We start from the raw sequence: 25,903 nt of genomic DNA, 5'->3' as shown, positions 1-25,903 counted from the left end.
GATGATTACTGAGTGATGGTGTGTTTGTTGAGTGGGTATATGTATGATGATGATGATGATTACTGAGTGATGGTGTGTTTGTTGAGTGGGTATATGTATGATGATGATTACTGAGTGATGGTGTGTTTGTTGAGTGGGTATATGTATGATGATGATGATGATTACTGAGTGATGGTGTGTTTGTTGAGTGGGTATATGTATGATGATGATGATTACTGATGATGATGTGTTTGTTGAGTGGGTATATGTATGATGATGATGTATATGAGTGTGATGTGTTTGTGAGTGGGTATATGTATGATGATGATGATACTGAGTGATGTGTGTTTGTTGAGTGGGTATATGTATGATGATGATGATTAACTGAGTGATGGTGTGTTTGTTGAGTGGGTATATGTATGATGATGATGATTACTGAGTGATGATGTGTTTGTTGAGTGGGTATATGTATGGATGATGATGATTACTGAGTGATGATGTGTTTGTTGAGTGGGTATATGTATGATGATGATGATGATTACTGAGTGATGGTGTGTTTGTTGAGTGGGTATATGTATGATGATGATGATTACTGAGTGATGGTGTGTTTGTTGAGTGGGTATATGTATGATGATGATTACTGAGTGATGATGTGTTTGTTGAGTGGGTATATGTATGATGATGATGATTACTGAGTGATGGTGTGTTTGTTGAGTGGGTATATGTATGATGATGATGATTACTGAGTGATGATGTGTTTGTTGAGTGGGTATATGTATGATGATGATGATGATGATGATGATTACTGAGTGATGATGTGTTTGTTGAGTGGGTATATGTATGATGATGATGATTACTGAGTGATGATGTGTGTTTGTTGAGTGGGTATATGTATGATGATGATGATGATTACTGAGTGATGGTGTTGTTTGTTGAGTGGGTATATGTATGATGATGATGATTACTGAGTGATGATGTGTTTGTTGAGTGGGTATATGTATGATGATGATGATTACTGAGTGATGATGTGTTTGTTGAGTGGGTATATGTATGATGATGATGATGATTACTGAGTGATGGTGTGTTTGTTGAATGGGTATATGTATGATGATGATGATGAATGACTGCTGTGCTGAAGTCTGATGTAACTATTCAAAATAAAATACACAAAAAAAAAAAACATGCCATGGTTTCCGACGCTGATGGTAAAGCAGTTCCCAGTTAAAAGTGCAAGTTCGGTTAGTGTCTATTAGGGTTTGGGTTAGGTTTAGCGTTCTAGGTAGTCCGCTAACCTGCCTATATTATCAGGCATTTTCATTATTTATTTTTTCTTATATATAATCTAAATTTTAAAAAATGATAATATAGGCAGGTTTAGCGGACTAAGGATTAGGGTTCGTGTGATTAGGCCGGATTGTTGTTAAAGCTGACAATGCAAGTTTTAAAAAAAAGTATTTAAAGTTTACGATCGACCTTATCATATTTACCAAAAAGAATGAAAATGCATGGACATTCTGCAAAAGATCGATAACTGAATTGGGTTTTTTTCACTTCCTTATAGAATGTTAGCATTGCATCACTAATTATTATTATCATTATCATGTTACATGTACAAGTGTAACTTAATGTACAAATTTTGTAACCGTTGTCATTTTGTTTCTGAAGAACCTTTTGGTGAATATATAAAACTCTCCTGTTTTGAAAACGTTAATAGTTTTAAAAGCGAAACAGGGATATTTTAAATTCGAGTATCCAGGGTTATTATTAGTCAAACATGTGGACACCACTGTAAATATAACCAAAGGGGAAAACCCACGCAGGATATTTTGACCAATCAGAACGCAGCACGTCATTTTACTCTCTAAACAGGAAGTAACATTTTGTTTAGTGTGAACGTGACACGTACAGAGACGACCCAGTCACACGCCTATTTTATACAATTTAAACTGATAATATGTAAATTTGTATATTCTTATCTGCTTAATGGTAGGTGGGAATACACCGGAAGGACAAGCAAAGGTTCTAATTTCAAAGGATCCAGAGAAAGCAGAGAGTATGAATTCTGCCAGCAACACAAAACTGGCCGTATGTGCCATTGGAACTTTTTTGTCTTATTTCGTGTATGGTATACTTCAGGAATCGATGTAAGTATCTAAACTTGAAACTCTGCAGTCGAAATGCATGCTATCGTCTACCCTGGCCTTATAGTTTAATGATAGTTCAATATGTGTACGTGTACCAGTATACAAACTATGCACAAGCACATCTTGTGCATGAAACTATGTACATCTTGTGCATGAACATACATCATAATGCACAGGCGTCTGCGTCTGGTTTGAAAAAATATAATAACCTACCCCTACTATATGAGCAGTAGTATGGTAGGGTTATGATATTGTTGGTTTTTTTTTCCAAAACCAGAAGCAGACGCCTGTGCATAATATAACCGAACTAATTATTAAAATAAAAGATAATATCAGTTTATGAATTTACAATGGAACACATCATTACAAGTGCTACCATGTGACCATGCCACCCCTGAATTTCATTTATACAAGACCTCTCGCAAGCAAACAATTACAAAACACAAACAGACATCATCATAATTGACTTGGACAAAGCCTTGGACAAATTCCCACACTCACAACTTCTTCACAAACTTATATACTACAAGATCACTAGAGAACACACACATGTGGATTAAAGACTTTTTACACATTCCACCCAGACAGTGGCCTTGAAGGGAAATACTCAGACAAAATTCCATTTACATCAAGAGTCCCCCAGGGAACCTGTCTGGGACTTATTCTGTTTCTTATCTACATAAATGACTTCCACAAATGCTAAAACAGAACACACTGTTACGTTTTTTTGGCTCATGTCTTTTCCACCCCGACAAATGCAACATTATCAGACAGCATCACACCTAAACAAAATAAAATACACCAAAACTACACCCTGCTAAACCATACTCTAGAATGCGCACAGTCCAGCAAACACAGTACTTAGGCATAACACTACATCACAACCTTTGCTGGGACAAAAACATAAACAACATCACATCAAACACAAACAAATCATTAGGCTTCCTTAAACGCAATTCAAAAGTAATTAACTCACCACACATAAAAGAATTTGCATTCAAGGCACTTGCACGACCCAAACTGGAATACTGATCTTCCATATTGGAACTCTAACCTGCCAAGCAGATCACACAACTCGAAGAAATACAGGCAGAGTATTACGATACATCCAAAATAGATACCACAACACAAGCTCAGTTACAATCATAATACATGAAATCAGTCTACCATCACTACACACACGGTGACTACAGTCAAGACTAACACATTTCTTCAAAATCATACACAAAAATGTCATAGTCAACACACCGTTGATTATCAAAATAGACTGTAGAAATAAACATGCACATTCACACACATAGCATTAGATATCTGCTACCAATGACACATACAAATATTCCTTTTTTCCACATACCATCACACAATGGAACCTCCTACAAGTAGCAGTAGTACAAAACACAACACTGGAAGACTTTAAGGCACAAATTCCATATACATTCCTTGAAGCTTTCACAACATACTAAACTCCACACCTCTTTTCTTAAAGCTGCACAAAAATTAACAAAAAAATCCTTAAATTTTCAGCATTGTACATAATATTCAACTTGCCCCTGTGATTACCCCACCCCCATATCGTAAGTCATCATTATTGATGGCTCGACCTTACGATAAGAAGAAGAATGATAAAATAATGGCTTTTATCGTTGAGTAACAGTAATACTGTAGTAAGAACCGTACATACTGATAGGTTGGTAATTAACTTATATAATAATTATCCATGTAAGATTCATATTTGTTATTAGGCATGCTATTATTTTACATGTGTGGTACAAACTGAAGGATCACTAAAGTTGTAATAAAGTCTGGACGGAGGAAAGAATATAATATGTAATTATTTTATTTCAATTTTAACATAAAGATTCATTGCTTTTTCAGCACTAAAGGGAAATATGGTGAGGGCGAGAAGAAGGAGAAGTTCACATACACAACAACTTTGGTGTTTATGCAGTGTATCATCAATGCATTAGCTGCTAAATTAGGTATGGCATGATCTGAAAATAAGTAACTCACTAAATGGTGTCCACTAGAAGTGACTTTCATAGATGTTTGAATCAATTTATACCATTAAATACTAATAACGGTACATTAAACATCTACTAATTTGTATCTACATGAATTTGACTTTAATATGACATAGATCAATTTGAAAATAAAGTTATCTAACTCTTTGCAGTTTTGATGTTCTGGACGAAGGAGAAGGACTCAACCCCAGCAAAGTTATATGGACTGTGTTCACTGTCATACCTCGGTGCCATGTTAGCCAGTAATCAGGCTCTACAGTTTATCAACTACCCCACACAGGTGAGAACTTGTACCCCACACAGGTGAGAACTTCTCTTACCTCACACAGGTGAGAACTTCTCTTACCCCACACAAGTGAGAACTTCTCATACCCCACAAAAGTGAGAACTTCTCTAACTCCACACAGGTGAGAACTTCTCTAACTCCACACAGGTGAAAACTTCCCTTACCCACACAGGTGAGAACTTTTCTTATCCCACACAGGTGAGAACTTTGTCTTCTCTTACCCCACACAGGTGAGAACTTCTCTTATCCAACACAGGTGAGAATTTCTCTTACGTGGATCCACACAGGTTAGAACTTTGTCTTCTCTTACCCCACACAGGTGAGAACTTCTCTTACCCCACACAGGTGAGAACTTCTCTTAACGCACACAGGTGAGAACTTTGTCTTGTCTTACCCAACACAGGTAAGAACTTCTCTAACTCCACACAGGTGAGAACTTCTCTTACACCACACAGGGTAGAATTTCTCTCACCCCAAACAAATGAGAACTTCTCTTACCCCACACAGGTGTGAACTTCTCTTACCCCATACAGGTAAGAACTTCTCTTACCCCACACATGTGAGAACTTTGTCTTCTCTTACCCAACACAAGCGAGAACTTCTCTTACTCCACACAGGTGAGAACTTCCCTTACCCACACATGTGAGAACTTTTCTTACCCCACACAGGTGAGAACTTATCTTACCCCACACAGGTGAGAACTTATCTTACCCCACACAGGTGAGAACTTCTCTTTCCCCACACAGGTGAGAACTTCTCTTATCCAACACAGGTGAGAACTGTGTCTTCTCTTATCCCTCACAGGTGAGAACTTTGTATTCTCTTACCCCATACAGGTGAGAACTTCTCTTACCCCACACAGGTGAAAGCTTCTCTTACCCCAGATAGGTGAGAACTTCTCTTACCCCGCACAGGTGAGAACTTCTCTTACACCACACAGGTGAGAACTTCTCTTACCCCACACAGGTGAGAACTTTGTCTTCTCTTACCCCACACAGGTGAGAACTTCTCTTATTCCACACAGGTGAGAACTTCTCTTATCCAACACAGGTGAGAACTGTGTCTTCTCTTATCCCTCACAGGTGAGAACTTTGTATTCTCTTACCCCATACAGGTGAGAACTTCTCTTACCCCACACAGGTGAAAGCTTCTCTTACCCCAGATAGGTGAGAACTTCTCTTACCCCACACAGGTGATAACTTCTCTTATCTCACACAGGTGAGAACTTCTCTTATCCCACACAGGTTAGAACTTTGTCTTCTCTTCCCCCACACAGGTGAGAACTTTTTTTTCTCTTTTCTCACAAAGGTGAGAACTTCGTCTTCTCTTACCCCCGACTGAGATATCTACAATTTTACCATTGTGAGATTTTTCTATATCACCTACGCTAGGGTAAAGACAAGCTACATGAGATCTTTGCATGTGATCACATAAGGTCTGAGAAAAAGAATCATTCAATGTCTTTTGGATGAGACAAGAGATTCCAACCCTCAAGATGAGATTCTTAAGCTGACAACTTATGCATCTTACCCCTTGGGTTGACAGTTGAGATTCTTTTGTGTCATCCCAAAGGGAGTGAAATAGAAAGATTTTATTAATAACCCACACATGTATGTACACTATCTATATCGTTTATAAACAACTGGTCAATAATCTCTTTATTACTCATCATGGAGAAAAACTGTGTCATTTAATCAAGCCAGATGAATATTTCTGTAAAATTATAATTCTCATTATAAGTGAAAATTGTGAATTTTTTTTATCCTCGAAATGTAACTCGCTATATATGATATAAAAAGTTTGAAGATTACAGTTTACATTAATTTCTTTATTTATTTGATCACTTGCAATCCTTTAACTAGGCATATATATATTGTTTTAGATACATGATATTTAAAACACAGGTAACAAAGGAAACATATATTATGATAAAGTTGAATGCAATATAAACAGCGAGTGGTACATGTATGGTTGGTATGATATTGTTTCACATATTTCTTTCTGCTCTTCAATGCTGGCACACAAGTTACTGTGATACAGATAAGTCATTCAGTTGATGCTAAATAACTAATAATCACAAGTTTTCTATCCTTTCTGATTTTAGGTACTTGGGAAGTCTGCTAAGCCAATTCCGGTTATGATCCTCGGGATACTGTTCGCGAGGAAGCGCTACCCCGCGGCCAAGTTCCTATTTGTACTGATGATTGTTATAGGCGTAGCCATGTTTCTGTACAAAGACAAGGCACCTACAGCTAAGGACACAAAGTCACTATTTGGCTTCGGAGAAATATTACTGGTTTGTACATTATTGCTTTTTAGGTCATCTGACCCGAAGGGTCAGGATGACCTATAGTCATCATGCTTCGTCTGTCGTCGTGCGCCGTCCGCCGTCCGTAAACTTTTCACATTTTGAACTTCTTCTCAAGTTCTACCGGTGCGATTTGGCTGAAACTTGCATGAAATGATCCTGACATGGTCCTGACAAAGTGTTGTTATTTTTCGGGTCGATCCGAAATCCAAGATGGCCGCCACAGCCGCCATCTTGAAAACACATTTTGAACTTCTTCTCAAGTTCTACCGGTGCGATTTGACTGAGACTTGCATGAAATGATCCTGACATGGTCCCGACAAAGTGTTCTTATTTTTCGGGTCGATCCGAAATCCAAGATGGCCGCCACAGCCGCCATCTTGAAAACACATTTTGAACTTCTTCTCAAGTTCTACCGGTGCAATTTGGCTGAGACTTGCATGAAATGATCCTGACATGGTCCCGACAAAGTGTTCTTATTTTTCGGGTCGATCAAAAATCCAAGATGGCCGCCATCTTGAAAACACATTTTGAACTTCTTCTCAAGTTCAACCGGTGCGATTTGGCTGAAACTTGCATGAAATGATCCTGACATGGTCCCGACAAAGTGTTCTTATTTTTCGGGTCGATCAAAAATCCAAGATGGCCGCCACAGCCGCCATCTTGAAAACACATTTTGAACTTCTTCTCAAGTTCAACCGGTGCGATTTGGCTGAAACTTGCATGAAATGATCCTGACATGGTCCCGACAAAGTATTCTTATTTTTCGGGTCGATCAAAATCCAAGATGGCCGCCATCTTGAAAACACATTTTGAACTTCTTCTCAAGTTCTACCGGTGCGATTTGGCTGAAACTTGCATGAAATGATCCTGACATGGTCCCGACAAAGTGTTCTCATTTTTCGGGTCAATCTGAAATCCAAGATGGCTGCCACAGCCGCCATCTTGAAAACACATTTTGAACTTCTTCTCAAGTTCTACATGTGCGATTTGGGTGAAACTTGCATGAAATTATCCTGACATGGTCCCGACAAAGTGTTGTTATTTTTCGGGTTGATCCGAAATCCAAGATGGCTGCCACAGCCGCCATCCTGAAAACACATTTTGAACTTCGATTTGGCTGAAACTTGCATGAAAGGAGCCTGACATGATCCCAACAAAGTGTTGTTACATCTCTGGTTGATCCCCAATCGAAGATGGCAACCATGACACTATATCTAATTAATTTCCTATATATTATTGCCAAGGTACTCAGATGACCGTTAAGGCCCATGGGCCTCTTGTTGTGAAATATGAAATTTTGAAAAAATATAAAAATACAAATTTATATAGATATTTTATAATAAAACATACTATTTTCAAGACTGTACCCAGGTAATCTGTTATTAGGGCCATACACTAAGATGTGGGTGTACTATAGTAATCTGTTATTAGGGCCATACACTAAGATGTGGGTGTACTATAGTAATCTGTTATTAGGGCCATACACTAAGATGTGGGTGTTATAGTAATCTGTTATTAGGGCCATACACTAAGATGTGGGTGTACTATAGTAATCTGTTATTAGGGCCATACACTAAGATGTGGGTGTACTATAGTAATCTGTTATTAGGGCCATACACTAAGATGTGGGTGTACTATAGTAATCTGTTATTAGGGCCATACACTAAGATGTGGGTGTACTATAGTAATCTGTTATTAGGGCCATACACTAAGATGTGGGTGTGCTATAGTAATCTGTTATTAGGGCCATACACTAAGATGTGGGTGTGCTATAGTAATCTGTTATTAGGGCCATACACTAAGATGTGGGTGTGCTATAGTAATCTGTTATTAGGGCCATACACTAAGATGTGGGTGTGCTATAGTAATCTGTTATTAGGGCCATACACTAAGATGTGGGTGTGCTATAGTAATCTGTTATTAGGGCCATACACTAAGATGTGGGTGTACTATAGTAATCTGTTATTAGGGCCATACACTAAGATGTGGGTGTGCTATAGTAATCTGTTATTAGGGCCATACACTAAGATGTGGGTGTGCTATAGTAATCTGTTATTAGGGCCATACACTAAGATGTGGGTGTACTATAGTAATCTGTTATTAGGGCCATACACTAAGATGTGGGTGTACTATAGTAATCTGTTATTAGGGCCATACACTAAGATGTGGGTGTACTATAGTAATCTGTTATTAGGGCCATACACTAAGATGTGGGTGTGCTATAGTAATCTGTTATTAGGGCCATACACTAAGATGTGGGTGTGCTATAGTAATCTGTTATTAGGGCCATACACTAAGATGTGGGTGTGCTATAGTAATCTGTTATTAGGGCCATACACTAAGATGTGGGTGTGCTATAGTAATCTGTTATTAGGGCCATACACTAAGATGTGGGTGTTGTCTATAGTAATCTGTTATTTACAAGTGTGGGTATAGTATCTGGGCCATACACTAAGATGTGGGTGTGCTATAGTAATCTGTTATTAGGGCCATACACTAAGATGTGGGTGTGCTATAGTAATCTGTTATTAGGGCCATACACTAAGATGTGGGTGTGCTATAGTAATCTGTTATTAGGGCCATACACTAAGATGTGGGTGTGCTATAGTAATCTGTTATTAGGGCCATACACTAAGATGTGGGTGTACTATAGTAATCTGTTATTAGGGCCATACACACTAAGATGTGGGTGTACTATAGTAATCTGTTATTAGGGCCATACACTAAGATGTGGGTGTGTACTATAGTAATCTGTTATTAGGGCCATACACTAAGATGTGGGTGTGCTATAGTAATCTGTTATTAGGGCCATACACTAAGATGTGGGTGTGCTATAGTAATCTGTTATTAGGGCCATACACTAAGATGTGGGTGTGCTATAGTAATCTGTTATTAGGGCCATACACTAAGATGTGGGTGTACTATAGTAATCTGTTATTAGGGCCATACACTAAGATGTGGGTGTACTATAGTAATCTGTTATTAGGGCCATACACTAAGATGTGGGTGTACTATAGTAATCTGTTATTAGGGCCATACACTAAGATGTGGGTGTACTATAGTAATCTGTTATTAGGGCCATACACTAAGATGTGGGTGTACTATAGTAATCTGTTATTAGGGCCATACACTAAGATGTGGGTGTACTATAGTAATCTGTTATTAGGGCCATACACTAAGATGTGGGTGTACTATAGTAATCTGTTATTAGGGCCATACACTAAGATGTGGGTGTACTATAGTAATCTGTTATTAGGGCCATACACTAAGATGTTGGTGTACTATAGTAATCTGTTATTAGGGCCATACACTAAGATGTGGGTGTACTATAGTAATCTGTTATTAGGGCCATACACTAAGATGTGGGTGTGCTATAGTAATCTGTTATTAGGGCCATACACTAAGATGTGGGTGTGCTATAGTAATCTGTTATTAGGGCCATACACTAAGATGTGGGTGTGTACTATAGTAATCTGTTATTAGGGCCATACACTAAGATGTGGGTGTGCTATAGTAATCTGTTATTAGGGCCATACACTAAGATGTGGGTGTACTATAGTAACTCTGTTATTAGGACCATACACTAAGATGTGGGTGTACTATAGTAATCTGTTATTAGGGCCATACACTAAGATGTGGGTGTGCTATAGTAATCTGTTATTAGGGCCATACACTAAGATGTGGTGTGCTATAGTAATCTGTTATTAGGGCCATACACTAAGATGTGGGTGTGCTATAGTAATCTGTTATTAGGGCCATACACTAAGATGTGGGTGTACTATAGTAATCTGTTATTAGGGCCATACACTAAGATGTGGGTGTACTATAGTAATCTGTTATTAGGGCCATACACTAAGATGTGGGTGTGTACTATAGTAATCTGTTATTAGGGCCATACACTAAGATGTGGGTGTGCTATAGTAATCTGTTATTAGGACCATACACTAAGATGTGGGTGTGCTATAGTAATCTGTTATTAGGGCCATACACTAAGATGTGGGTGTGCTATAGTAATTTGTTATTAGGGCCATACACTAAGATGTGGGTGTACTATAGTAATCTGTTATTAGGGCCATACACTAAGATGTGGGTGTACTATAGTAATCTGTTATTAGGGCCATACACTAAGATGTGGGTGTGCTATAGTAATCTGTTATTAGGGCCATACACTAAGATGTGGGTGTGCTATAGTAATCTGTTATTAGGGCCATACACTAAGATGTGGGTGTACTATAGTAATCTGTTATTAGGGCCATACACTAAGATGTGGGTGTACTATAGTAATCTGTTATTAGGGCCATACACTAAGATGTGGGTGTGCTATAGTAATCTGTTATTAGGGCCATACACTAAGATGTGGGTGTGCTATAGTAATCTGTTATTAGGGCCATACACTAAGATGTGGGTGTGCTATAGTAATCTGTTATTAGGACCATACACTAAGATGTGGGTGTACTATAGTAATCTGTTATTAGGGCCGTACACTGAGATGTGGGTGTGCTATAGTAATCAGGTTGTCTAGATCTGTTTGTCCGTCTTTAACAGCTTTTATACAATCATAGTTGTGATGAATTATGTTGTAGATATGAGGTATTCATGTACAAACTGTACTTAATAAATTAATAATTGAATTGTTTCAGACAGTTTCAGTGTGTGATAATCAACATGCAGTGTCCAAGTTATACAGGATAATAGCAATCCTTTCACTTTGAATCCTGAATAACATTTTGTATGTTTTGTAACCCCACAGCTGGTGTCTCTGACATTAGATGGCCTTACTGGTGCTACACAGGAGAGGATGAGGTCGGACCACAAGACTGGGGCCTACAGTATGATGCTGAACGTCAATCTCTGGTCATTAGTATGGTCCAGTATAGGTAGGTATAGGCGAGGGACACTGTGGTCCAGTATAGGTAGGTACAGGCTAGGGACACTGTGGTCCAGTATAGGTAAGGTACAGGCTAGGGACACTGTGGTCCAGTATAGGTAGGTACAGGCTAGGCACACTGTGGTCCAGTATAGGCCAGTACAGACTAGGTAGGGACACTGTGGTCCAGTATAGGTCGGTACAGGCTAGGGACACTGTGGTCCAGTATAGGCCAGTACAGACTAGGAAGGGACACTGTGGTCCAGTATAGGCCAGTACAGACTAGGTAGGGACACTGTGGTCCAGTATAGGTAGGTACAGGCTAGGGACACTGTGGTCCAGTATAGGCCAGTACAGACTAGGTAGGGGCACTGTGGTCCAGTATAGGTAGGTACAGGCTAGGCACACTGTGGTTCAGTATAGGCCAGTACAGACTAGGTAGGGACACTGTGGTCCAGTATAGGTCGGTACAGGCTAGGGACACTGTTATAGGCCAGGACAGACTAGGAAGGGACACTGTAGTCCAGTATAGGCCAGTACATACTAGGTAGGGACACTGTGGTCGAGTATAGGTAGGTACAGGCTAGGGACACTATGGTCCAGTATAGGCCAGTACAGACTAGGTAGGGACACTTTGGTCAAGTTTAGGCCAGTACAGACTAGGTAGGGACACTGTGGTTCAGTATAGGCCAGTACAGACTAGGTAGGGACACTGTGGTCCAGAATAGGCCAGGAAAGACTAGGTAGGGAAACTGTGGTCCAGTATAGGTAGGTACAGGCTAGGGACACTGTGGTCCAGTATAGGCCAGTACAGACTAGGAAGGGACACTTTGGTCCAGTATAGGCCAGTACAGACTAGGTAGGGACACTGTGGTCCAGTATAGGGCAGTACAGACTAGGTAGAAACACTGTGGTCCAGTATAGGTAGGTACAGGCTAGGGACACTGTGGTCCAGTATAGGTAGGTACAGGCTAGGGACACTGTGGTCCAGTAAAGGCCAGTACAGACTAGGTAGTGACACTGTGGTCCAGTATAGGCCAGTACAGACTAGGTAGGGACACCGTTGTACAGTATAGGTAAGGTACAGACTAGGTAGGGACACTGTGGTCCAGAATAGGCCAGTACAGACTAGGTAGGGACACTGTGGTCCATTATAGGTAAGTACAGACTAGGTAGGGACACTGTGGTCCAGTATAGGCCAGTACAGACTAGGTAGGGACACTGTGGTTCAGTATAGGTAAGGTACAGGCTAGTGACACTGTGGTCCAGTATAGGCAGTACAGACTAGGTAGGGACACTGTGGTCCAGTATAGGCCAGTACAGACTAGGTAGGGACACTGTGGTCCAGTATAGGCCAGTACAGACTAGGTAGGGACACTGTGGTCCAGTATAGGCCAGTACAGACTAGGTAGGGACACTGTGGTCCAGTATAGGCCAGTACAGACTAGGTAGTGACACTGTGGTCAAGTATAGGCCAGTACCACACATATACAGGCTAGATAGGGTCACTGGTACAGTATACAGAATTACAGATACTTTGGTCCAGAGGAGGTAACCGATAGTTAAATGATAAAACACTTAGTACATTGAAGTATAGGTAATGATTGATGAGCAGCCGTTCATGCCTACCTCCTTAATTTGATTCAGCTGTGAATTGGTGTATCATTGGGCACTGCTAATAGATCAGATGTGTGTAAAGTCAATTACAGATTTGTCACTGACCTAATATTCGAATGTAAGTGGGGTTGTGTGCAAAAACTGTAAATATTGGTTTGTTTTGATACTTTGATGTGATAATGCATCGTTTAGCAATATACAACTTCAAAACTTAAAATCAATTTTATATAAATAATCAAGGGTTTCAATATCAGGTGGTACCCAGTACTTTTTGCCAGTTTAACCTGGCTGTGGTTCTGCCTGATTTGGGCTAAATTACATTAGATAGTATACAGATGGTATAGAAAAGTACCCCCTGAAATTGCAATTGTATGGCCTCTCCTGAAAGGTAATAAAACCCCTGGCTAATAAATAAGTACCTATTGCTATATGATTTTAACATGCTTTTTTTTTACTGTTTTAGGTTTATTAGTTTCTGGAGAGATTGTGACGTTTTTAGCTTTTGCCCAAAGTTACCCATCAGTATTACTGAATATGCTTTATTTTGGGATAGCCAGTGCAATAGGACAGGTAAGTAAATATTGTTAGTAAATGTTTAAAATTCACCTGATTCTTGTACCCTCATAGCCAGGTTTCTGGATTATACATTAAGATAGAAAATGACATATGATTAAGCCAGATTACGCAGGGATCAAGATTTAGTATAGCGGATAGGAGACAAATTCTGTACTAGATGATAAAAACACCAAATGGTATTAGATATTGGTGGGTTTTGACAAGATATAAGTTTTATATAGGTTTTAGCTCACCTGGCCCGAAGGGTGAAATGGTGACCCTGAGCCCCCTGGGGCGGCGTCCGTCGTCCGTCCGTCGTCCGTCTGTCAACATTTCCTTTAAATCGCTACTTGTCATAAAGTACTGCATGGATTTTAACAAAATTTGGTCAGAAACTTCCTTAGGGGAAGGGGATCAGATTTTGCATAAATGGTGACCCTGACCCCCCTGGGGCAGGAGGTGCGGGGCCCAATAGGGGTAATAGAGGTAAATCCTATAAATCACTACTTCTCCTAGAGTTCTGAATGGATTGCAACCAAATTTGACCAGAAACTTTCTTAGGGGAAGGGGATCAGATTTTGCATAAATGGTGACCCTGACCCCCCTGGGGCAGGAGGGGCGGGGCCCAATAGGGGTAATAGAGGTAAATCCTATAAATCGCTACTTGTCCTAGAGTTCTGCATGGATTGCAACCAAATTTGGTCAGAAACTTCCTTAGGGGAAGGGGATCAGATTTTGCATAAATGGTGACCCTGACCCCCCCTTGGGCAAGAGGGGTGGGGTCCAAAAGGGGTAATAGAGGTGAATCCTATAAATCACTACTTGTCTTAGAGTTCTGCATGGATTGCAACCAAATTTGACCAGAAACTTCCTTAGGGGAAGGGGATCAGATTTTGCATAAATGGTGACCCTGACCCCCCTGGGGCAGGAGGGGCGGGGCCCCAATAGGGGTAATAGATGTAAATCCTATAAATCGCTACTTTTCCTATAGTTTTGCATGGATTGCAACCAAATTTGGCCAGAAACTTCCTTAGGGGAAGAGGATCAGATTTTGCATAAATGGTGACCCTGACCCCCCTGGGGCAGGAGGGGCATGGCCCAATAGGGGTAATAGAGGTAAATCCTTTAATCGCTACTTGTCCTAGAGTTCTGCATGGATTGCATCCAAATTTGGCCAGAAACATCCTTGGGAGAAGTAGAACAGCACTTGTATAAATTTTGACTCTGACCCCCTGGGGGCAGGAGGGGGGGGCCCAATAGGGGAAATAAAGGTAAATCCTATAAATCGCTACTTGTCCTAGAGTTCTGGATGGATTGTAACCAAATTTGGCCAGAAACATCCTTGGGGGAAGGGGAACAGAACTTGTATAAATTTTGGTTCTGACCCCCCCCCCCCCCCCCCCTCCCGGGGGCAGGAGCGGCAGGGCCAAATAGGGGAAATAGAAGTTAAATCCTATAAATCGCTACTTGTCCTAGAGTTCTGCATGGATTGTAACCAAATTTGGCCAGAAACATCCTTGGGGGAAGGCGAACAGAACTTGTATAAAATTTGGTTCTGACCCCCTGGGGGTACGAGGGGCGGGGCCCTATAGGGGAAATAGAGGTAAATCCTATAAATCGCTACCTGTCCTAGAGTTCTGCATTGATTGTAACCAAATTTGGCCACAAACATCCTTTGGGGAAGGGAAACAAAACTTGTATAAATTTTGGCTCTGACCTCCCTGGGGGCAGGAGGGGCGGGGCCCAATAGGGGAAATAGAGGTAAATCCTGAAAATCGATACTTGTCCTAGAGTTCTGCATGGATTGTAACCAAATTTGGACAGAAACATCCTTCGGGTTAACAAGATAAATTTTGGCTTTGACCCCCTGGAGCAGAAAGAGTGGGGCTCAATAGGGGAATTAGAGGTAAATATTCAAATTCCTTCAGAAAAGAAACAATGAACTTGTATTCAGAACATTACTTGGAATTACAAACCAGGTGAGCGATACAGGCCCTCTGGGCCTCTTGTTATGCTCACAACATAACGACGTCACAATGCATACCTGCCCACAAGGGTGATAACTCTGTAATATGCAAAAATGGAATAGTTGAAGTTCTTTTCAATTAAAAAGCTGTTAATTACCATTTATTCAAAGATAAAATTTCTCATGTGATACTGCATTTATTTATTTATCTTTTCAGATGTTTATATTTACTACTGTGACTTGCTTTGGCCCACTGACATGCTCCATTATCACAACAACAAGAAAATTTTTCACTATCTTCGCTTCGGTGATTATATTCCAAAACCCGATGAATTCACGGCAGTGGATTGGAACAGTGTTTGTGTTTACTGGGCTAGGATTGGACAGTGCATACGGCAAGGAGAAGAAGAAGAAATAATGACAATGTAGATTAGGTTTTTGTTGTGAACATGTGAAATGGAAGATGAGTGTTTTGAAATGTCAACTGGTAGATGTTTGTGCTGCTGAGAGAGAATGCTTTAGCATGAGTGTGTATCTTTGTATGTATTAAATTGTTTGTATATGTACATATTGTTTGTGAATGTTCAGATTGTATTTTAAGTTATTGTATAGCTGGTGATTTTTTGCGAGGATAACTTTTTCAGGATTTTCAGGATATTGACATGATCACGAAATTCTGATCCATGAAAAAATAAAAGAATGAGTACATTGTATACCAACTTTTTAACTAGCTGCTACAATGTAGCTCTGGACGACGGGCGGAAGATTTCTGATTGGGAATGAAGTGAAGGCATGTTATGATTTTTTGTTTTAACTTTTACTCAGACTGTGAAATTTTCAATTTGTTTAAAATCAATTTTCTCTATTTCATTGAAATTCGTGAAAATGTCTTTCCTGAAAATGCATGGGTATACTATATTTATAAGTTACATAGGTCTAGCCGAAAATAACTGCTGAGAAAGGAAGTCTGATTTTGATGTCATACTTTTATTGAGATATAAGGAGTTGACAGATTAATATTTTGTATTGTTAGAAATAAATGGTTTGCTTAATTTCATATTATTTCCAACAATTATACGGCCAGTAGGGATGTTTTTACTGGTGTTCTTAAAGGATCTGACCAAAATAAAGGTTGTGTATATGTAACACTATTCTATTATGATTGCTTGCATGTAGCATTGAATACAAGCAATCACATACAAACAGCTATAATAAACAATTGTTTTTTATTTATGGGCCCATAGCTATGTGATGTGTTTGAATCTCAATACTTTTTAAAATTAAAAGCTCCCTTTGTATGGCCATGCAGTTAAAAAACAATTCCCAAAAATCTGACTGATATTGTCTTTATAAAGGATAGTACAAGTAAAGTAGGAGAGGGATCGGTGTTTCGTGCTGTGTACATACATATGTGTAAAAGTACTATTCTGTCTCTCACACACCTAAGATTCAATAAAACAATTCTCCAATAAACATTTATCTTCTACAATGTTTTCTCCCTTACACTGAAGGTGTGTATGTGACATGGTCTACAGAAACAATGGAAGGACAATCATATTGTCTTTAACGGGTATATCACATTAGAAATGTGAAATATTCATCCTGAAAGTTCTCAAAACTATTAACTAACAATCAAAACAATTGTTGTTACATTTCATTTCAACAAATAAGGGTGAATAAAAAATGACATCTGTATCCCCATAAATAGTAGAGATGACAGAGATACATCAATAATCTTAGAGAAATGTATTAAACATTGTTCTTCTAACTTTTCAATTTAAATAATATATGTGTTTATGTAGAACTTTGATTTATGTATGGTTTACTGGTCCAAACGTCTAAGTGCTAATATTATTTCATTTTTCAGATTTTCAGTTTTGAAGACTCTACAAAATTATCAAACTTGTTTTCAACTTAAAAGAAAACATAGTTTCAGTTAAAAAAAAAAAACTGAATCTTATTTCTGCTTCTGTTTCTGATACAAATTTTAATAGCATTGTATATTTGTGAAAAACAGTAGAGATGTTAAATGTTTTTATTAACATATTCTCAATATTGTTATGCTGTATTTAAGTTTATGTTGGTGTTGTAGAATATTTCAATGTTGCTGCTGGCACAGGAAGTGGAGTAGATTATGTAAATAGTGATATATAGTTTTACAGGTGGGAGATGTAAATACCATGTAACTAGTTATCTCCCTTTAATTCCAGTTAGAAATTTGTTTTCTGAGTACACTTACTAGATACTTAAGGATTATTTTGATATGATACACAAATGTGTTCAAATGTGTTTTCAGCTAATTAATCACAGCCAAATTATTAATCAGGGAGGTAATTAAAGCTAACAGACAAAAACTCACTTTACTCTCATTGATGATTGTCATTTCCATTCCACTGCTAACCATACATCATAAATGATATGGTTTCTATAAACAACTGTATAACACTCTACATCTTCATTAAGGTTTGCCTTCACTTTAATTTGGGACCACCATTTAACGTTTTGTCTTACTTATTGGCAATAATTGGCCTGTGACTAGGTATCATTTGTTGCTATCAATGCTGTAAACCAGTTTCATGAACTTTTTTTTAACTTATAGTATTTTTCCCCATTGGAAAGTATTAAAGACCTTAGAAATTCCAGAACAAATGTAATGTTTTCCTATTTGGAATTTGAAGCAAATTAAGTTTCATAATGTATATGAAACTGGTTCCAGATCAATCAGAACATTACTAAGAGAAACAAAGGGAAGTAACTCAGAATGTTAGAATGTAATCAACGATTTGTGTCCTCTTACTAAGAGAAACAAAGGGAAGTAACTCAGAATATCAGAATGTAATTAACGATTTGTGTCCTCTTACTTAGAGAAACAAAGGGAAGTAACTCAGAATATCAGAATGTAATTAACGATTTGTGTCCTCTTACTTAGAGAAACAAAGGGAAGTAACTCTCAAGAATATTCAGAATGTAATTAATAACGATTTGTGTCCTCTTACTTAGAGACACAAAGGGAAGTAACTCAGAATATCAGAATGTAATTAACGATTTGTGTCCTCTTACTTAGAGAAACAAAGGGAAGTAACTCAGAATATCAGAATGTAATTAACGATTTGTGTCCTCTTACTTAGAGAAACAAAGGGAAGTAACTCAGAATATCAGAATGTAATTAACGATTTGTGTCCTCTTACTTAGAGAAACAAAGGGAAGTGACTCAGAATATCAGAATGTAAATAACGATTTGTGTCCTTTTACTTAGAGAAACAAAGGGAAGTAACTCAGAATATCAGAATGTAAATAACGATTTGTGTCCTCTTACTTAGAGAAACAAAGGGAAGTAACTCAGAATATCAGAATGTAATTAACGATTTGTGTCCTCTTACTTAGAGAAACAAAGGGAAGTAACTCAGAATATCAGAATGTAAATAACGATTTGTGTCCTCTTACTTAGAGAAACAAAGGGAAGTAACTCAGAATATCAGAATGTAAATAACGATTTGTGTCCTCTTACTAAGAGAAATAAAGGGAAGTAACTCTGATATATCCGAATGATATTGATGGTTTGTGTCCCCTTACTTAGAGAAATAAATTGAAGTAACTCTGATATATCCGAATGTAATTGATGGTTTGTGTCCCCTTACTTAGAGAAATAAAGGGAAGTAACTCTGATAACTCTGATATATCCGAATGATATTGATGGTTTGTGTCCCCTTACTTAGAGAAATAAAGGGAAGTAACTCTGATATATCCGAATGTAATTCATGGTATGTGTTCTCTTTATGTACTGACACTCAGTGGAGGGATATCACCTCAGAAAGATATAGCTACATGTTAAACAGTGTAGTAGGAAAGCTTATTATAACTTTTCAATGTGTCTCTCCTTTACTGGAGTGGATTAAATCGTAAATATAGATGGTTAAAGTATTTTATTATTAGATCATTATACCAGCATTTATGCAGCGATTTTATTTCAAAAATTCATCTATTTTTCTCAATTTTACGTGTGATGTGACAACTTAATCAGTTAAAGATCTGTCAAAAAGAATTATGCAGTCAAATATATCTACAAACAACATAGTTATTTTGTTGGGTATTGATACACTATACACTGTGTCTGTCACGCAACTTTTGAACTTTATTTTTTATCTTGAAAACTAAATTCACTTGAAGAATTTTGTTTATCTTTTAAAAACTTAGCATTAGGCGTAAATGTTCAAACTCTCTTTTCTTTGTATACTCTGATAACTAGTTTGTGTCTGAGGATAATGATCCAGTCCAACTGTACTGAATAATGAAGTGACAAGATGTTGGGATGTATAAGTTTCTGTTGTGAAGAAGGACAGGACATGACATAGTGTACCTTTAGTACGCTGCATTACTTGTTTATTGGTTACGCTGTAGATAATGTTTACAAGTGGTGAAATAAAGAAACAGTTACAAGAATTTGGAGGTTATTGTTGTACATCTAATATATTAGTTACTGTTTCATACAGAAAGCGGTCAATTATAAGTAATACCCAGACAAGGTATCCATGTTGTCTTCTGTATTTTTACGACGTGAATTTCGCTCACAAAATAATGACGTTATAGTGGATACCTATCATAGCTCTGTAATATGTAATGATTACTGTTACTCTGTCTTATCCAAAGGGACCTTACAGAATTTCGTACTAACAGAATACATGTACATATAAGTATAATACTGTTGGTTAGAAATCTCTGGTCTTATCAGGACCTGTCCCAACTTTGCTAGCCAAGGGTATTTAGTCCGATTCTCTTCCTTCTACGGACTAAATACCCTTGGCTAGCGAAGTTGGACCTGTCCGTGTACCAGCGAAACCAAGTTCTAAACCAAGTATGGATCAGAGATTTAGATTATGGATATCTCTGATATCTTGCCACGATAATCATAAACAATTTATATTTTCGACTTTTTATCCAGACCCACTAAAGCAAATTCAATGAAATTTTGCAGAAACATTCAATGGCCAAAGGTAAATTAAAACTGTAAATTATATGGTGACTTGGGTCCTGAGGAGTGGGGTCAAAAGGGGTCAAATAGGCTAAAAACTTCAAATATCTTCTGAAATTCTTCTGAATCAAATACTCTTCATAGATGGAAAGGTCTTAAGGTCTTTCGCAAAACAATGTGAATTATATGACCCTGGGGTCTCATGTTTACCCCTGGGGAGGGGATCACGTTTACTATAGTTTATATAAGGAAAATTCATTTTTGAGCCTTATTTGGTCAATTGTAATAGGAAATGAATAAAATGTTATCAGAATTATCAGTATGAGATGGCAAGGACGTATAAATCCTTGTAAATAGCCATAGAATCATATTAACAAAATTTCCATGACTGACCCCTGGGGCATAAGGGGTGGATACAAAAGGGGTATATTTTGATTCATAAATGTTTTTACAGAATTGAACCGACTTTGCAATGCCCTTTCTGTATTAGTACGCAGGCGACTGTCATGGCCTCTTGGGCCTCTTGTTAATGTGCAGAATCATGGCAAAACCGAACACTATTTGAGTTTGTTCATCACAGACAGTTTTACTTGCATTGGTGTCAGCTTATTTCTGCTACACACAGGAGCACTCGAATAGCATGCCATTTTTAGTACATTCTGGCAGCATTACTTTCATATTGTCAGGCATTTATTGTCACATCAGTTCCATCTCTGATAGGGCACAATGTGTATGTCAGTACAGGGTGCAGTCACATCTCTGACACGAATTGGCGGTGAAAGCCTGCTATTGAAGCGTATCCCATACAAAACCAGTAGTACTCCCAGTGACTGCTGAGTGAACATGGTCACTTCCGTCGATATCAGAGGGTCTGTAACTTTTAGGAAAAGAAAATCTTAGGCATATTTCACCAAGTTTGGGACTGGAATATTTTCCAACAAACCAATTTGGTAGCAGAAAGGGTTTCTTGCTATCTATCAGAACAAACTTACACTGGGTGTGGGAGAAGGAGTTTCCTTTTATCTACTTCAGTCAGGGTGATGGAATCAACAAGAACAAACGAAGGTTGTTTAATTGATTCCAAAGCAGCCGTACTCAAAAATGATACAGGATTAAAAATGGCTGCCTTGTTATATTTTAAAAGTCGTCTGTTTCCATGTAATGCATTTCGACAAGAAACAAGGTTTTGTTCTCTGTCAGTCGAGCATGGTCATGAAGACGTCCCTCATTATATAGACAACGTTCCATATAGGTGTGTGACCTGAAATGGTTCAGTTTTGTGACATTAGTATATATAGTGACGAGTTTTGATGTGAGATAGTGACAGCATTCCATTATCGGCTCATTTCGGTGTTTATCTTTTGAAATTTGAAAATCATCGGAAAAATAAAGACAGAATTGTGCACAACTTATATCAGTAAAAATACTTTAGATCGGTCGTCCTGCCATATTGACGATCCATTCGTCAGATCCATATATGTACCTAGGGTTTTTTGCCTATTCTCTTTAATGACTGATCTAATTTCCATTAGAACGGGGTTTTTAGCTCACCTGGCCCGATGGGCCGGTGAGCTTATGTCATGGCGCGGCGTCCGTCATCCGTCCGTCCGTCCGTCAACATTTTCTTTAATTCGCTACTTGTCCTAGAGTTTTGCATGGATTGAAACCAAATTTGGCCAGAAACATCCTTGTGGGAAGAGGAACAGAGATTGTATAAATTTTGGCCCTGACCCCCTGGGGGCAGGAGGGGCGGGGCCCAATAGGGAAATAGAGGTAAATCCTATAAATTGCTACTAGTCTTAGAGTTCAGCATGGATTCTAACCAAATTTGGCCAGAAACATCCTTGTGGGAAGGGGAACAGAGTTTGTATAAGTTTTGGCTATGACCCCCTGGGGCAGGAGGGGCGGGGCCCAATAGGGAAATAGAGGTAAATCCTATAAATCGCTACTAGTCCTACAGTTCTGCATGGATTGAAATCAAATTTGGCCAGAAACATCCTTGTGGGAAGGGGAACAGAGTTTGTATAAATTTTGGCTCTGACCCCCCTAGGGGCAGGAGGGGCATGGCCCAATAGGAAAAAAATGGAGGTAAAACCTATAAATCGCTACTTGTCCTAGAGTTCTGCATGGATTGAAACCAAATTTGGTCAGAAACATCATTTTTGGAAGGGGAACAGAGCTTGTATAAATTTTGGCTCTGACCCCCTAGGGGCAGGAGGGGCGGGGCCCAATAGGGGAAATAGAGGTAAATCTTATAAATTCCTACTTGTCTTAGAGTTCTGCATGGATTTAAACTAAATTTGGCCAATAGGGAAAGTAGAGGTAAATTCTATAAATTGCTACTAGTCCTAGATTTTTCCATGGATTGAAACTAAATTTGGCCAGAAACATCCTTGGGGGAAGGGGAACAGAGTTTCTATAAATTTTGGCTCTGACCCCCCTGTGGTGCCCAATAGGGGAAGTAGAGTTAAATATTAAATATTCCTTCAAGAAAGAACATTGAACCTGTATTCAGAACATTACTTGACATTACAAACCAGGTGAGCGATACAGGCCCTCTGGGCCTTTTGTTTCCGATATATGTACAATTTTTTTAGACTGAATTGTCTCTTTAAATGCAGGATGGTATTTTTTGTATTTTATAGTAATTAAATAATTTTCAGATGGTTTGAGTAAATGTTTGAGACGAAAAAATTCCGGTTTTTAATGGTTTATTTTCGAAGTAACAAAACCCGTAAGGGAGGTGACTACGACCTATTAACAGTCTGGGACATTTAAAAGGACGTACCAAGTTTGATGGTAGAGGAAAACCGGAGTACCCGGAGAAAAAAACACCAATCAGTGGTCAGTACTTGGCCACTGCACCGCATGGCCGGGCTTCGAACTCGCGACCTGGAGATCACAGTGGAGGGTAATATGACGTGACATCTTTACTTCCAGAATACCATGTTACAACTACCACTATAAAAGATGATCGACAAACACAAAAAACCATGTCTTACTTATATCATCTGGATTATCAATTCATACTTTTTGAAGTCTTTAATGGCCCAATACCTATCCGAAACGACTTTTGATTTTTAAAATGTAAATGTAAAACGAGATTGATAATTTTGTAGAGTCGCAAAAGTTAATAGCTTACCGTTAATACTATACTTATCATCGCCTTATGAACATTCTAATTTGAATAAATTAAATGTTTATTTTCATAACGCGGGTCGTCTTATGTTTTCCGCCGTCGTCCTAATTACCGCGCGGTATTTGACCGCGAAATGAATCTTTTGGTTTGGTTAGTTTAACGTCCTATTAACAGCCAGGGTCATTTAAGGACGTGCTAGGTTTGTTGGTGGAGGAAAGCCGGCATACCCGGAGAAAAACCACCGACCAGCGGTCAGTACCTGGCAACTGCCCCACATGGGATTCGAACTCGCGACCCAGAGGTGGAGGGCATGTGGTAATATGTCGGTACATCTTAACCACTCGGCCACCGCGGCCCCAAATGATTCTACACTGTTAACATAGATTATGGAGCGAATCTTGCATTTATTTGGTGTTGTAACCTCATCTTAGACCATCAATATGTATTCCCGTCTCTTATTGTTGTTTTCAAGAAACTAAAAATTTTGATTTTGGTTTCGGAAAGGTAGTGGGCCTTTAACAACAAGGGATCTGTAATTATCTAAACAATTTTGCTTTGACATCACGCTCAAGGATCCAACAATTTTAGACTAAGATATTGACTGAGCCAAAAAATATTGCTTACTGTAACATAACTGTTGTAACATGATTTTGATTGGTTAAGTATAAGACTGCCTTCGAATTCTGAATTTATAAGATCTAGCCAATACAATTTTAATCCTTCCCAAATCTACTATCTTTTCGATCAAATATTTCAAAACGTTCTTTCTATTACCAGTGCCCATAGTGGAATATTCCGTCATCTTCTAACACTGTAAAATTATATAGTGTTATATATAAAGATCCAAATTGAATTTAAAAAAAAATATGGGGGTAACACTCCGATTCATTAAACAGGGATCTGAGAATATTGGTTACAGTTTATTATGGACACACAGAGTGCTCATAGACCATTTTTAGACGTTTACGGGTCTAGATAAAAAAAAAATGAGTAAAAATCACTCTTTTTTCATCTAGACACCTCAAACATGGTCAATGGGCACTGGGTACACTGGCGGATCCATAATTATATTAAATGTAATTAATTCTCAGATCCGTGCGATTCATTTTGATATGTGATAGTTCAAAGAGCGATAACTCGTGTTCTCGAAATGAGGGTATTGATCCCCAGATCTTGATAATTGGAAACATTATAATTCAATTCTACGCTGTCATTTGATGGAAAACCATCATTGTATTTTTCAAACTTCATTTTTGTCACTTTTTGAAGAATTGTATTTCTTTATGATGCAAACTGTTATACAGAAAGCCTTATAATGAATCTACTGTAGAACCTATAGTATTTTAATGTCTAATAAAAATCCCGACATAGATGGATTCTGTGTTGAATTTAAATGAAGTTAGTGTCATACAGCCTATAGATGTGGACTACCTACATAAAAGTGGACCCAAGCACTTGAATTTACTACATGACCCCGGCTGTTAATAGGACGTTAATTAATCAAACAAATAAGGCTAGACTAGTTAGACAGTTATTTAAAAGTTATATCATTGCCTTATTTTTCATAGTCACGAATCAAGAAGAGCTTTTAATATGTTATTCAACTCCAAAAGTTACCAACATTTTGAGAATTACCATACTTTCAATGTATAGGTTTTAATTTTACAAGTACAAAAGAGAGCTGAAAATGATTTTTGGCAGGCAGTACTGCCAAAAATCATTATATTAACATCTTTAGTGTAGTGAAATGAGTTCATACGGTCAGACCATGAAGCCATATTATTGTCCCCAATTTCATTGCACATTTTTACAGTATTATTAATAATTGTAAAGTGATTTCTACAGGTTTGTTTCCATCTAAACGTGTATAGGCCTAAGGCATAAAAAACATGAATTTCACAGCGCATAACCTATGTGTTCCAACTAACGTTTATAAGGCATTATATATGTTTGTCTGTCCATTTGAATGATTTTCACAGCTTTATTCATTAAAACTTATGGTTTTAAATAGATAATTGAAGAAAAAATAACATGTCCAAATTTTCGGCC

General features: G+C 38.2%; 1 protein-coding gene across 1 annotated transcript; it reads left to right on the top strand.

Annotated features, from left to right (window-relative positions):
- Positions 1-1,857: 1,857 nt before the first annotated feature.
- On the top strand, positions 1,858-18,691 carry LOC138320409 (solute carrier family 35 member B1-like). The gene is made up of 7 exons (XM_069263370.1): positions 1,858-2,123; positions 3,999-4,102; positions 4,297-4,424; positions 6,535-6,726; positions 11,492-11,618; positions 13,689-13,795; positions 15,964-18,691. The coding sequence occupies exons 1-7, from the start codon at positions 1,963-1,965 to the stop codon at positions 16,162-16,164; spliced, it is 1,020 nt and encodes a 339-aa protein (XP_069119471.1). The 5' UTR covers positions 1,858-1,962; the 3' UTR covers positions 16,165-18,691.
- Positions 18,692-25,903: the final 7,212 nt, after the last annotated feature.

This window comes from Argopecten irradians, chromosome 4 (genome assembly GCF_041381155.1).
Source record: "Argopecten irradians isolate NY chromosome 4, Ai_NY, whole genome shotgun sequence".
NCBI lineage: Eukaryota > Metazoa > Mollusca > Bivalvia > Pectinida > Pectinidae > Argopecten > Argopecten irradians.
The sequence above is the reverse complement of the archived record's forward strand: the minus strand, read 5'-3'. Positions and strand labels throughout refer to the sequence as shown.

Bases quoted from the DNA above. Each gene is read 5' to 3' on its own strand.
- LOC138320409 (XM_069263370.1), top strand. From the start codon at position 1,963: ATGGTAGGTGGGAATACACCGGAAGGACAAGCAAAGGTTCTAATTTCA. The intron at 2,124-3,998 runs GTAAGTATCTAA...TTGCTTTTTCAG, and splicing joins GGTATACTTCAGGAATCGAT to CACTAAAGGGAAATATGGTG. The intron at 13,796-15,963 runs GTAAGTAAATAT...TTATCTTTTCAG, and splicing joins TAGCCAGTGCAATAGGACAG to ATGTTTATATTTACTACTGT.